The sequence below is a fragment of the Gymnoscopelus braueri genome (genome assembly GCF_963280865.1).
Source record: "Gymnoscopelus braueri genome assembly, chromosome: 1".
Lineage (NCBI taxonomy): Eukaryota > Metazoa > Chordata > Actinopteri > Myctophiformes > Myctophidae > Gymnoscopelus > Gymnoscopelus braueri.
Window position 1 is genome coordinate 30,011,698 of NC_137603.1, and position 15,416 is coordinate 30,027,113.

General features: G+C 42.3%; 1 protein-coding gene across 1 annotated transcript; it reads right to left on the reverse strand.

The window, feature by feature from the left end:
* Nucleotides 1-10,449: 10,449 nt before the first annotated feature.
* On the reverse strand, nucleotides 10,450-14,803 carry LOC308085533 (UDP-glucuronosyltransferase 2C1-like). Its single transcript, XM_080428728.1, has 2 exons — nucleotides 14,706-14,803; nucleotides 10,450-13,016 (listed from the first exon to the last, which is right to left on the reverse strand). The coding sequence occupies exon 2, from the start codon at nucleotides 12,984-12,986 to the stop codon at nucleotides 11,349-11,351; it is 1,638 nt and encodes a 545-aa protein (XP_080284854.1). The 5' UTR covers nucleotides 12,987-13,016; nucleotides 14,706-14,803; the 3' UTR covers nucleotides 10,450-11,348.
* Nucleotides 14,804-15,416: the final 613 nt, after the last annotated feature.

The window sequence follows — 15,416 nt, forward strand, 5'->3', positions numbered from 1 at the left end:
ATACATTGGCGAATAGTGACAAATCCCTAAACCGGAAGTTCATGGAATGCATTGAAGTCGACGGCTCCTTGTCACTATTTCCAGCTACATGAACCACGTGACCGACGCTGTTTCTGACCCCTCATTGGCGCAACTCTCTAATAGAAGGCTCTGTCCCGGCCTAGTTAGGTTTATTAAGACAGAAGCTCCAGAGGGAGCCGGTATTATTTATGTTTCAAGTTTGATTTATTTCTGTCTTCTGAATAAAAGCCCCTGGCCATTGTCCAGTGGCGAATTGCAATTCCGGCCTGACTGTGTTTGTAGACCACTCTACTCCGTCCACCAAACCTTCCTGTTGCCTACTTATTACAAAATAAATACATAGGCTGGACCCTTTTTTGTTCAGCCTCTGACGTTCAGGGTCAGGCTCTGGAACAGTGGCTATAAGTCGGCACAATCTTATAGAGGGCTCTCCTAACCTTTGGGCTCCCGGGCCGGGGTCATCCCTATATTCCCCGGGTTCTATGTTCCCCACTAAGGTTAGGGTTAGGTTTAGGTTAGGTCCTATGTTCCCCGCTCTCCCTAGGAAAGCGGGGAACATACGGTCCCCCTGGGCCTAGTGGGCCCGACAGGCTCGTTCAGGGATCCAGCTCTGCTGACGAGACTGCTGCTCGCTGGTCCCTGGTGAGAGACACTGACTCCCAGGTCCTCTGACACAATTGTAATGATTTTATTCTCTAGGCCATTCAAATTATATTGTATTCTGTTGATAACTGTCATTTCTGCAAATATGTAAACAGTTCTAGGCTAGCGTTTTACCAAGAAACGTATGAAGGGAAAAGGTGAATGGGTGTGCAATTCTGCATGCATGTATTAGCTATGCAATATTATTTTTAATAATAATAATAATGTGTGTGTGTGTGTGTGTGTGTGTGTGTGTGTGTGTGTGTGTGTGTGTGTGTGTGTGTGTGTGTGTGTGTGTGTGCATGTAGTGTATACATATAAGTTCAGATAAACCTATAAGTAATTAAAGTGTAGTGTGTGTGTAAGATTTTCCATTTCAGAGACATGGTGAAGCTACAGGAAGACGTGGTGAATAACAGCTTCATGTCAGCAAGAAAACTGTGACGTTGCAGGGAAACCACATGATGTACGGTACTGATGGAGAGGAGAGATAAGTTGTTAAAATAAAAAAAAACAGAAGTGCCTATAAGACACTGATGAGAGGAGAGATAACGTGTCAAAAAAAAAACGTTGGTACAAACAGACTGGACATAAAATACAATTAAAACAGGTCATACCTTATATATTGACCCGTGGGACACAATAAGTGAAGGTGGGCGCCGCTAGTTGCCCATATATCGGTTAAAGGAGTTAGGTGTAAAGGGGTTAAAGGGGTAGTTCACCCCCAAAATAACTTTTTTTCTATTGATTACTGACCATCTGGAGCCTTGAATTCATAGATATTTTTTTGTTTTTGTCACATTCCTAAGCCAATAATTTGATTATAATAAATGTGTCCCCATTGATTCCGGTAGGAGACACAAATGCATTTGTGTCTCCTACTGGAATCAATGGGCCTAAATGTATTATAATCAAATAATAAAGGAAGGAATGCGACAAAAACAAATAAATATCCATGAATTCAAGGCTCCATGGGGTGAGTAATCAATAGAAAAAAAGTTATTTGGGGGGTGAACTACCCCTTTAATATTAGGTGTAAAGGGGTTAGGTGTAAAGGGGTTAATATTAGGTGTAAAGGGGTAAGGTGTAGGAGTGTGGTGAAGGGCTCAGGGCAGGTGGTGGGTCTTGTTCTGTACCAGGGGTTAGACAGCAGGGCAGTGAGCTAGCAGCTAGCATGGTAGCAGACAGCTAGCAGACGGCTAGCATGGTAGCAGACGGCTAGCACGGTAGCAGACGGCTAGCACGGTAGCAGACGGCTAGCATGGTAGCAGATGGCTAGCAGCTAGCATGGTAGCAGACAGCTAGCAGCTAGCTGGTTGGCAGTGTGCCAGGGTTTGGTGAGTCTGCAGCATGTGGTTGTGGGCTGGCTCATACTCTCACAGTCACTGATTTTACAGAGAGATTAAAGTTGATGAGAAAACAGTCCAGGGGTTTTCCAAAAATGTCCCAGACCCCACAATGTAATTTTATTAGGCCATGGAACCCCTTATCAATGATTCGGTCCTATATAGGGACAATGAGACCCAACTGCCGTATCTAAAAGTTAATTATCAAATTGATTAAAAGAGGACTGACCGTGGGTAACTACTGGGACATAATTCAGGGCTTGATCAACACCGGCTGGGTCACCTGGGCGAGGGTGTATGTTGCGAGACCCGAAACACCCGGCGACCCCAGGCTACAACACTGATGATACGTCCCAGGTGCATCCACGTGATGTTTTTTTTCATGTATTTTTTAAAAATCATTTAACTTTTTGTTTGTAAAGCCCTTAATGGTCTAGCTCCACAATACATTTCTGATGTGCTAACTCCTCTTCCTGCCCCCAGGTTACTGTAGGTCATCCACTAAATAACTCCTTTTCAGTTTCACAAACACGTCTTAAAACTAAAGGTGATCTAAAGGGCCTTCTCTGTTGCTGCTCCTAAACTCTGGAATAATCTCCCATCATACATTAAATCCAGCTCCATCATTGAACTCAGTATACAATATATCTTCTGTATTGCTTTTCTATTTTTTCTCATTTTCTTTCTCAAAGTGGGGTCCAGCCAGGGACCCTCGGAGTAACACACACACACACACAAGTGTATTCTAACATCACGTTTTGTGTGTTAGTCCGTGAGCCAGGACCCCAAAAATGGGGTCATCATTACCATCTGGGGGGAATAATTCTCATAGTGATTTTTGGGTAGGTATACAACCCTAGAGCTAGGAAAAATGTGATAGCCTTGCATCGGTGGTAGCTATCTGTGTGTTATCACTCCTTTTATAACCACAAGCCAAAACACAGTTTTCAAAATCCGAATGAAGCATTCTACTTCAAACTGATGGTTCTCTCTTATTATTGACCCTCTCTCTCTGAAAAATGGTTGGGATAAAGCTCAGACTATATATTGTCCAGAAAGGTTGTTAAAATTTGCATATCTAGAATATTTTTCTATTACAGGCAGTGACAACATAGTGACTATATGTGACATAAGATGTACTTTGGTTTTAATGAAAGATGGAACATAAAGGGTTCCTTTGTAAATTACCTATAGATTTAAAACCATGTTTACATACATAGATTCTAAGGAAATGTATTATGAAATTCAATAAACAGAATATAGTGCAATGGGTAAGAAAATATCCAAAATGGCCACTAAACACACGCCTGGCAATTTTTTACTTTTAATCCGCTTGTCTTAGAATACCTCTGTTTAATACCTCTTTTTTAGGGTTTTCATATGTAGAATCCATTCCTGATGTTATTTTTTTAATATCAGGTCAATCATGTCAAAGGTCAGGTCAAGGTTAAAATTGACCTCTGGGAGAACAACAAATGGAAACAACTTGATGAACATTCATGGTTCACTATTCATGATTTTGTTTTGTGAAAAGTGTCATTAACATGTCACAAGAACTGGTATTCATAATAACATGAATGTAAAATGATATAATCTAATGTCAAATGTATCTTTTGCAACTACATCTGTATTCTCCAACCCACATCCTGTTCTACCTCATCCTTACAAGTATCCTCCTTATTAACATCACTCCTCATCTGTAGCTTGAACATATCATCAGTAACCATCTTCACCAGAGCAGTTACAGTACATCAGTGATGTACTTCTCACTCTCTGTGCCCTAAATTGATATTGCACCATGTCACATACTGTAGCTCTGACGGTGGGGTCACCCTTAGCAATGACAGGAACAAGAATATCCTAGATCTCCTATCCAAATTTTGTGACATCAAACGACTTGTCAGGTGGGGCTTGGTGGTCTGCCACTTTCCACAACATCACTTGTAAATAAATGAGCCCACATGTGGTGCAACAGGTTGGTCGGTGTTGGAGGAAGGGCCATTGACTTGTGGCACCCACCTCACCCAGCACATCAGGGTAGCCTGGGAAGTTCCCTGCCAGCAAAGTGTAGTGTGCTCTGATCTTGCCTTTGTCATACATATAAGACTGTCCCATCCCAATGCTCCATCTATACTTTACACTGTAGGTCCACCTGATACACCCCAATACACAGCATACAACAGGACAAGAACATCAGTGTAATCACTGAGCATGTGTATCACACCCTTTCCAGAGATGGCTGCATCAGGGATATAGGAACTCATGGTGATGTCTGCCTCATCATGACTAAATGCAGTATCTATCGTCAGCACTGAAGGTGTACAACATGCTCAACGGCTTCTGCTTAATGTTCTTACTCTTCATGATGACATCTCATGTGGGTAAAGGACATTACTATTCACAACAGCATGGGGGCAAATTAGCCAAGGATGGGATTGAAGAGATGATCTTTCTGTGTGTGAGGAATCCTACACCCCAATATTTTATGACCAAGACACACCAGTGCTTCAACTCTCCCTCTGTTTCTGCACATTTTGGGGAAGGCTTCAGTCCACTCCACTCACATGCATCATGACAGCATCTTTCCTGATCGTTATGGCAGTCTGCTCCCCAGACTGGTCAGCAGAGACAGTGATCCAGAATTCATCATGGTGCCGACAGACAAGGTCTAGCTTAGCCTCTATGCTATGGCATGGAGCACATGCATCTTCAGCAGGCACTGGGTTAGATATCAAGCACACTGCACATGGCCAGCATGGAAGAAGTGCTTCAGTCATGTGCTTCATGAGAGAAAAGGTGAAGTTAATGTCAATGTGTCTCCCTGCTCATTCAAACTGGTGGATGTGAAGTGTAGGAAGAAGTTGTCTACCCACTGTCAGCCAGTAGGATGGAGATGTGCAGTGTCCAGGTAGGCTACTGCTGTATCTGTTCAAATGTCTTTGGCCAAGTTGATAGAAACCACTTCAGAGTGCTGCTGATACACTCAGGACTGACCACTGAACTTGCCTGTCATGTTCTGCAACCACATGCATTTCCACTTCCAGTGCTGAACCTTGCATCAGTTTTGCAATGCAGCTGAAGAATGACTGTATAACATGCATCCCACCGGGATGCACAATTACATTATAGAGCTTATATACCTGCAAGGTGTCAACAAACGGCTCCATGTCAATTGTGAGGTGAATAGGGCCTGCTGTACATGTCAACCAGTGACCATATCTGCTGCCTGCTTGGACACCTGGTTGGACGATAAGGTGCGAGAGAGACCTTGACCTGACCTTTAGCACATAGGCCAAAGACTGACCAGCAAGTCAAAATATAACATTAGAAATAGATTCTACACCTATGAATGCCCCCCCCCCCCCCAGGTCCCCATATGAATCACGTTCACGAAGTTCACAGATTCCCTCACACAACTGCAATATTTTGTTGTTTTTAACATAATTTAGTACAATGGAACATCACCATGGGATGGACACCATCTTTGATTTGGCAATAAAAAATTAACTGATGGTAATTTCACTGATTCAGCCATATTTCTTGAACCCTAAGACCTAGTTTTAGACACCAAAACCACCTTTCTAGGTTGAACAGTATCATAAAGCCATTTAAGCTCCTGGCAGTCATATTGGACGCCATCTTGAAAATGATGGCTTTACGAGAAATATAATTTCCTAGATTTTTTTGTATGTTCTTAAGCATGCCTAGACGTACCAGAACCAATTGAAAAACCTTTTGTATATTTTTTTGGGGGGGGGTTAATAGTATGTTTTCATATATTGACCCATGTAATTTTCGCCTAGTGTTATAACATAAAATGCATGATAGCACCCATAAAGCTACCATTTGTGCAAGGCTATCACATATTTTCTAACTCTAGACATGCATACCTTGACAAAAATCACTATGAGCATTATTCCCCTCAGATGGTAATGACCAACCCCCCTGGCTCACGGACTTATGTGTGCTTTGGGTCCTACGTAAGACTGTATTGTCTGAATCTTCATTATAATCATTGGGGAAAGCCTCGCTTCTGTTCAGTTCGATCAGATGTAGGGTCTGTCGACTGTGTACACACACACACACACATCCAACCTACACAGTTCATGCACCTAGAACGTGCACACAATCCACATTGAAATGTGATTATCCTAATACTTTATAAATAAATAAATAGGCGGGACCCTTTTTGTTCAGTGGGTTTTTTGTTCAAAGGGGTTAGGTGTAGGAGTGTCGTGAAGGGCTCAGCGCAGGTGGTGGGTCTTTACAAAACACTGATGAATTGAAATGGCATTAGCCTAATACTTCACAAATAAATACATCGGCTGGACCCCTTTTTTGTTCAGCGTCTGAAGTTCAGGGTCAGGCTCTGGAACAGTGGCTATAAGTCCGCCCAATTTTATAGAGGACCCTCATGACCTTTTGGGTCCCTGGGCCTAGTGGGCCCGACAGGCCCGTTCAGGGATCCAGCTCTGCTGATGAGACTGCTGCTCTCTGGCCCCTGGTGAGAGACGCTGACTCCCAGGTCCTCTGACACAATTGTAATGATTTTATTCTCTAGGTCATTCAAAGTCTGGTCAGATGATGTGGATGAGAGAAGTTCATAGGAAAACACAAGGTGATGTCTCAGTTAAAGCAGCATAGTAGAGGAGCGATCGATCGGGAGCACATTGAGTCTCAAACAAGCGTCCAAGTCAACATGTTCTAATTCATTGAAAGACAAGCAGTCACATATATACATTGACAGAATTAGTGTTGGACAGCCCACCGAGGCGGTCTCGTATGGGCGTAGCTATTACACAAATAAATTATGCCTATATGTGTAAGTGAGTGAAGTGCAAAAGTTCATCAGGTGAGATAAGCGAAGACATCGGCAGGGCCCCTTTGCCACATCCTGGATTGTCAGACAGATGTGCTGACGGGAGGGTGTGCTGTGGCTAACAGGGACCCGATGTTGAGCAACATCAGCAGGCTTTCACCACGGGTGCAATCTGGCCTCCCTCACGGGGCGCTATAGCCTCCCCGATTTACAGGAAGTCTTGTAGATGTATTCTGTAGATAACTGTCATTTCTAACATGTAAACAGTTCTAGGCTAGCGTTTTACCAAGAAACGTTAGGGTGACAAAGGGGACAGGAAATAAGGTTAAGAAGCACTGCACCTCAGCACTTCCATCCAGGACAGGTTGCACCCCTAACATAAAGAAAGCCAATTACTTTTTCATTATGTCAGTGATGTGAAACTGCATACGAGGAGTTAGGTAAAGAAAAGTTAGGTAGAGGAAAGAGCATTGTATAATATTCACAACAACAATGCACACACATACCACCAGACATTTGCAATTTCCAAATGTATGAAGGGAGAAGGTGAACGGGTGTGCAATTCTGCATGCATGTATTAGCTATGCAATATTATTTTTAATAATAATAATGTGTGTGTGTGTGTGTGTGTGTGTGTGTGTGTGTGTGTGTGTGTGTGTGTGTGTGTGTGTGTGTGTGTGTGTACATGTAGTGTATACATATAAGTTCAGATAAACCTATAAGTAATTAAAGTGTAGTGTGTAAGATTTTCCATTTCAGAGACATGGTGAAGCTACAGGAAGACGTGGTGAATAACAGCTTCATGTCAGCAAGTGACGAAACTGTGACGTTGCAGGGAAACCACATGATGTACAGTACCTAATGATCATCTACTGATGAAGAGGAGAGATAAGTTGTTGAAAATAAAAAAAACAGAAGTGCCTATAAGACACTGATGGAGAGGAGAGATAACGTGTAAAAAAAAAAAACGTTGGTACAAACAGACTGGACATAAAATACAATGGAATGTAGTAATTAAAACAGGTCATACAGGTAAACCTTATAGATATTGACCCGTGGGACACATTAAGTGAAGGTGGGGGCCGCTAGTTGCCCATATATCGGTTAAAGGAGTTAGGTGTAAAGGGGTTAATATTAGGTGTAAAGGGGTTAATATTAGGTGTAAAGGGGTAAGGTGTAGGAGTGTGGTGAAGGGCTCAGGGCAGGTGGTGGGTCTTGCTCTGTACCAGGGGTTAGACAGCAGGGCAGTGAGCTAGCAGCTAGCATGGTAGCAGAGTAGACAGCTAGCATGATAGCAGACAGCTAGCTGATTGGCAGTGTGCCAGGGGTTGGTGAGTCTGCAGCATTGTGGTTGTGGGCTGGCTCGTATGCTCTCAGTCACTGATTCTACAGAGAGATAAAGTTGATGAGAGAACAGGTCAGGGGTTAAAAAAAATAATATCACGGACCCCAAAATTGACTTTCATTAGGCAATGGAACCCCATCACACTGATGTGAAAATATGTGTTGGTTTGAATTAAATTGGAATTTAAAAAAAAACACTACCCCCCAAAAAACTGAGCACATCATTCATCAGCCCTGTTTTGGCCCAACGCAACGTGGCCCAAACATCACATTGATTTAAACATTTAACTTTTTGTTTTAAAAGCCCTTAATGGCCTAGCTCCACAATACATTTCTGAAGTGCTGACTCTTCTTCCTGCCCCCAGGACAGGTAGGCCTAGTAGTAGTATTATTATATCTTTCAATATGGCAACGTTGTTTTCTTGGTAAAACGTTAAACAACAGTGCCCTCTCCTGGTGGAACTACATTTCCCTGTAGATTTCCCTATGCATGTTATTGATTGATTGATGTACTTTTATTTGGTAAGACATGAGAATAACAGTACATGGAAGTACAAATTCACGATACAAGGTCTACTAAACTGGAAGACTCATTAAGCACTGAGCTTGTTTAAGATGAGAACCCCATGCACACAAATCATGATGACATATAAGAGACAGACAGATATAACACTACTATACAGAATGTCATACAATCAGCTTACTGGTTACTGGTATGAAGAGTGAAAAAAATATATACAAAAGAAGAAAATGAAAAGGGGGGGGGGTAGGGGGGGTAGGTTAAGACTTAGACAGGGGCCATTTTCGAATTGCAGCCTCCTGAAGGTGTATCTTTACGGCAGTTTTGAAAGTGAGTAGGGTTTTACACTCCTTTACTCCTTTTGGTAGGGCATTCCACATTTTTGATGAATAGCATGAGAACGAGTTCATTCCCTTAGTTGAGCCAAATCTGGGTTGAACATGATTTGTGGAGCTGCCTCTGGTGTTATGATCATGGACTTCATTAACATTTTGGAAGTATTTTGACAAATACAGGGGGATCCCAATGTTGTGGTGTATCTTGAAGACCAGGCCCATAGTTACATAATGTCCTTCCTTTTTGGACTCATGGGCGTTGTTGTGGTGTATTGTTGTTTGTTCCTCTGCTCATTTTTCACAATATACAGTATTATAATCCTGTTCTGGAATCTGTAGCCTACATACTGAGTGACCTCCTATGAATGTGTAGGAATTGATTTGAATCAATTTGACTTACAGTGGTTGATTAAACTTAAAGGGATAGTTCACCCCCAAAATGACTTTTTTCCTATAGATTACACACCCCATGGAGCCTTGAATTCATAAAGATTTCATTTGTTTTCGTCGCATTCATAAGCCAATAATTAATGACCGATGGAAAGATGCTAATGTCTCTGGCATTAGCATCTTTCCGCCGGTCATCAAACATTGTTAATGTTATATGAATGATGGTGCAAGGGAGGTTGATTACTTGCCTTAGTTGCCTGCAATGTGTATGTGTGTCACCAACTTTCGCCACTAACACTTTATCCATTGCAGACAGACAGTCACTGTGCTTGTATAATATCCACGACCCATAGTTCTGGTTTTGACGGGTTTTATTATCGTCAAGTGGGTCCATATTCTATCACTTCGGGACCCCGGTTCTGTTTATCATTATACCTAATTAAGCGAACCTCCCGTACGCAGCACTGATTAGGAGGAGATGCAGCTGTGTAAAGCTTCATTTGTGCTTCGCGGTATGGCGGTGTTGTTGCGTATCGAAAATAGCAGACATTGATTGATTGATTGATGTAGTTTATTTAGTAAGACATGAGAATAGTACATGACAGTACATAACAGTACATGGAAGTACAAATTCACAATACAAGGTCTACTAAACTGGAACTCTCATTAAGCACTAAGCTTGTTTAAAGGAGAATACCGGACAAATTAAGTGTTGTCTTTGATGTCTCGTTACTCACCTACCGACGTGAAAAGTGGCGTTCTTTTTTCCATAGATTCCCCTGTCGTCATTTTTTAAACCCCCTCCGTTGTCATAATGGGAGCGCGTGGGTTATGGAGATTCGTCTATTATAACCGATGCAAAGTTGTTTTTTTCTCTACTGCTAGTCATTGTGGAGTCTCATGATAGTCAAACATGCGCTGAAACTTCCTGCGAGCCCACCGTTAATGGCGAACGACTTAACACTGGTTGCTTGTTTCCAGAACCTGGCAACACCAGTTGCCAGGTTCTGGAAAGAAACAAGCATCCATCCCATTATGACAACGGAGGGGGTTTAAAAAATGACGACAGGGGAATCTATGGAAAAAAAGAACGCCACTTTTCACGTCGGTAGGTGAGTAACGAGACATCAAAGACAACACTTAATTTGTCCGGTATTCTCCTTTAAGATGAGAACCCCATGCACACAAATCATGATGAAATATAAGAACAAACATACAAGCGTGATGACTCCATGTTCCCCAGAACTCTGAACAAAGTCCTCCAGGTGTTGAGGAAGTGATTTAGCAGGTTTGCACTGGAACCCTGCCATATACAGTAGATAACATTAGGCATGGTGGGGCGAGGCAACTCAAACACAAAATCAATTCTCATCAGCCCACTGCTGCTTGCAACACGGAGTAGAAATCTACCTCGGAACCAAAGTATTTATCTAACAGACCTACATAATGTGGTATAACATAATTTGCAATCTGGCGACAGCTATAACACACATCACTGCATACTGTATAATAAGGTTGGTTGGCCCTCCCTTGCGCCTAGGAGAGATCAGCAAAAAAAAATTAAATTAAAGTTTTAATTGGGAGTTTACCCTCTTATTTAAATTCTCCTATCTGAGTTTGGAAAGTCTGCTTTCAAGTTTTGTGACCCAGCCCCCACATACCTGGAACACCTTACAGGGTTTGCTTAAGTACAGCTCTCTTGTTGTTCCCCTATAGGTCACTTTCAGTTGGATCAATTTCTCTATTTGCAATCTAAATTGCACCTGTTTTAATTACATTACATTAAAAACATTTATTTTTATATTGTTTGTGCTTTTCTCAGACTTGTAATCTCGGCACCACTGGAAAAGAGGCTCTAAGCCTTGATTATAAGTTAAGCATTTTCATAATTTTCATAAAATAATATATTGAAATGTTTAAATCTTCCACATTTAGTCCGATTTAATTTTTCTTCTAAAACATACCCTGAAACATATACACTTGATAGAAGCAGCACATATAATCACAATAAGAAATGCCACTGTTAGTAAAAACAACATTACGTCTACAGAGTGGTAAGAGTACCAGGGCATTTTGTAGGAGTCTGTGCGGAGGTGAGCAGCACCTTTGTGTCTCATAACAAACTCTATCCAGAAGATGGCGCTGTCCAGCGGTTTCATTGGTGTGTCTCTGTGAAGCCTGGAGAGTCTCTGCATGTTCAACCTGTAGGAAGGCTCATGGAGGACCTCCTGCAGGATATTCCCAAAAAGGTTCTGATCTAACATGGAAATATCCACAACCTTTGCCACGCCCTTTGCTTTCATCCTGGCGAGGTTGTCTGCTTGGTCAAACACGATCGGAACACCTACAATTGGAGTGCCATGATATATAGCTTCATAAATACCATTTGTTCCCCCATGTGATATAAACACTTTGGTCTTTGCATGTCCTAACAGGTCATTCTGCGGCATCCAGTCAACCAGTAAAGTGTTGTTGCCCAGAGTAGCTGGCCTGTCACCTTTATGCCTCCAGATGACTTTCTGAGGGAGTTGGGCAAAAGCTGCAGCTATCTCATCTGCTAAGTCATGGGGAAGTTCTCCAACTAGAGTCCCCAAAGACATGATGATGACTCCATGTTCCCCAGAACTCTGGACAAAGTCCTCCAGGTCTTGAGGAAGTGGTTGAGCAGGTTTACACTGGAACCCACCCATATAGATAACATTAGGCATGGTGGGGCGAGGGAACTCAAACACAAAGTCAACTCTCATCAGCCACAGGTCTGCGGCTTGAAACAGGGAGAAGTAGTCTACATCGGGACCAAAGTAGCGGCCACATAATGTAGAATAATGCGCCCCCACGACCTGTTTGTATAAATACATTCTCATTGCATAAACAAAGACATTCTTTACTCGTCCGAAAAAAGTCATGTTATCTGTTAATTCTGAAACTGGAAATGGCACATATGAAAGTGGGGAGGGGGCGATCGCAAAATGGGCTTCTCCGTGAACAGTCCATCTGACATTGAACACTAGTGGCAGTTTTAAGAAGTGTGCCAGGATCACTCCTCCCCCATTAGCAGGGTCAGTCAAAACCATGTCATATTTGACGTCTCTAAGGGACTGCATGAACTCCTTGTTCTCTAACATTTTCACCACCATCTCGCAGACTTTCCTGTGCATTCCTGAAAACTTTTCTTTTAACTCCATGTCCAAAGCGAGACGCGTCCAAGCTGACCCAGCCCCTCTCTTTATCCGAATAACTTCAGAGATGAAAGAACGAAAGAAATTCTCGTCAGCACCCCCACTAGCATCCACGGTAATTGAACTGTAGAAGGGAGAGGTCTCGCTGATGTACCAGCTGTCTGACGCTCGCACTACCGTCACACTGTGGCCCCTTGAATGCAACTCCTTAACGAGCACCTTCATGTTCACCCAGTGGCTGCCGTCATGCGGGAAAACCAGGACTTTCCCACCATAGGCAACTGGGTGGGTGAAGGTAAAAAACAATATGATGGGAGCAAACACGAAAAACGATTTCTTCTTACAAGCATGTAGTAGCATGTTGGTCAATCCGGAGGTTAGTCCTACCATGTGCTCTCACTGCAGATTTCAATGGAATTTCTGTATTGGGGTTCAGATAAATCAAGAAAATTAGTTATGTTTTGTTCAACAAGATCGTTTCCACACATCATGAGATCAACACACTTAAAAACAACAAAAAAAATATAATTGAACCACACACACTTTTTAACCCATTCAATCCGGGAACGCATCTCTGTCATTTTAGATTTCTTTGGCTATTCAAAAATAGCAGATATACAAGCTCATAGCGCGGCACTCGGTGCCGCGCTATGAGCTTGTAGATCTGCTATTTTTGAAAAACAATCGTGAAAATGTGTGCAAATCTTTGAATGCACATATATTTTAAGCGAATATTTGTTTCTCAAATCTTTGCTTCTGGGGGGGTCCCTGGAACAAAATATTTAACAAATGTATAAAAAATACATTTTCAAAGATTTGCACACATTTTCAAGATTTTTCAAAAATAGCAGATCTACAAGCTCATAGCGCGGCACTGGGTGCCGCACTATGAGCTTGTATATCTGCTATTTTTGAATATGACAGCGATGCGTTCCCAGATCGAATGGGTTAATGTCATGTGTGGCAATTTGTGTGCGTTTGACAAACTGTACAGTAGGAGTAGTAGCAAAAAGTGTTTTGAAGAAAATTGGCAGAACAACCGGGGCCTATATGGGGAGTTTCATTATGAACCAAGGAATCCAGGGAAACAGTTTGTGTTCCGGACTTGTAGGCCAAAACATGAGGTTGGCAGTTATAGAATAGTGCCACCGTGATGCCAAAGAATGCTGACCATTCAGGGTAGTCGTTTTCAAGATTAGCCACGGACCCACCCACAGACAAACAAATGGACTGACAGACAGAAATGGCCAAAACATGAACTCTGGCCCTGCCTTCAGGGAGGGCGGAGAGAAGTATGTCCTAACTTGACAACTGCAGCATGTTGCAACACTTCCCTGTTGTGTTCTGCAATTTAAGAGCCTATATCAAATTACAGGGCAACACCCTATTCAACAAGAGATAATAATTGTAGTGGAGTAAAAGTATAATATTTGCAGAGATGTAGTGGAGTAGAAGTAAAAGTACTCCAGTAAAGTAAAACTACCTCAAAATTAGACTTAAGTACAGTACTTGAGTAAATGTACTTAGTTACTTTACAACACTGGGTAGTGATAGAAGGACCATGATGCCAAAAACAAAGAACTAATTATAACAAAACCCAAGCTGAGTAAACCTCTCTAAAAAACAGACAATTAAACAAACAAAAGGCTATAACTATGCACACATACAGTGAGTAGCAATCAGTCACAGACCACTGCAGGACTTAGCTGTAAACATTTTACTTAATTGTCAGAAATTGTCACTTATTACTCATCCAGTAGGCTGTTCAGGAGGCTGCAATTCCAAACTGGCCCCTGTCAAAGTCTTAACCTACCCCCCCACCCCCCCCTCCCCTCCTCCTAAAACTGTCTATTGTACATATTTCTTGTTTTTCATACCAGTAACCTGTAAGCTGATAGTATGACGTTCTGCATAGTAGTGTATATTTGCATGTCTTCTTAAATGTCATCATGATTTGAGTGCACAGGGATCTCATTTTAAATAAGCCAAGCCAATTGTACTTCCATGTACTTTTACCATGTCTTTCTAAATAAAGTATTCAATCAATCAATCAATCAAAGAAGTACAAGCAGTTCAAGTTACACATCCTATACACACAGTCCCACTTACCTAGTCTGTAACAAGATGTGCTCGGGTGTGGAGGCACAGAACAAAGTTTCAGCCTAAAATGTAGATAGCAAAAGAGAGAGCACCAGGAGAGCAGTTCCACTGTGAATGTAGAGTGAGGAGGAGCTGAGTGTCTAAAGATGGATGATGGATGCAAAGACCAATCACAGTAAGGAGTAGCAGTACTAAAGAGCCAATCAAGGGAAACAGAAGAGTAAACAGAGAAAGACAGGGAGGGCAGGCAAAATAAGAAATGTGTCACACACTTCGTATGGTGCACATTATGGCATGTCCCATGAGTACAGGACCACAATGCAAACAAGCCCTCAGGACTTTTTGTGTTTTGTGCAAAATGTGTGCCACTCCTCACTGTTTTGTGCAAAAGTTGTGCCACTCCTCAAAACTGTTTCTGTCACAGGACTCTCCAGGCCATGTGATGGTGTGGGGTTCCTTTTTTTTGTCCACTTGGTGGCAGCATTGTCACATCCTGTGGGCTTGTGTGGCTTTCTCTCTGGCATGCTGTATCCATGGCAATGGCAACAGGAACATGGTCAACAGCAGTAGCCTGGGACCAGACGAATCTGCTAGTGCAAAAAAAAATTGCCCTCTGCGATTCAGTGATATAGTCTGGCTACGGGAGGCTACAACAGCAGTGCTCCTGTTGATGGGAAACTGTCTTGTCCATTCCATTCTGCAGATGGAATGAACACAATG

Excerpts from the sequence above, each read along its gene's own strand:
- LOC308085533 (XM_080428728.1), bottom strand. The coding sequence starts at position 12,986 with ATGGTAGGACTAACCTCCGGATTGACCAACATGCTACTACATGCTTGT.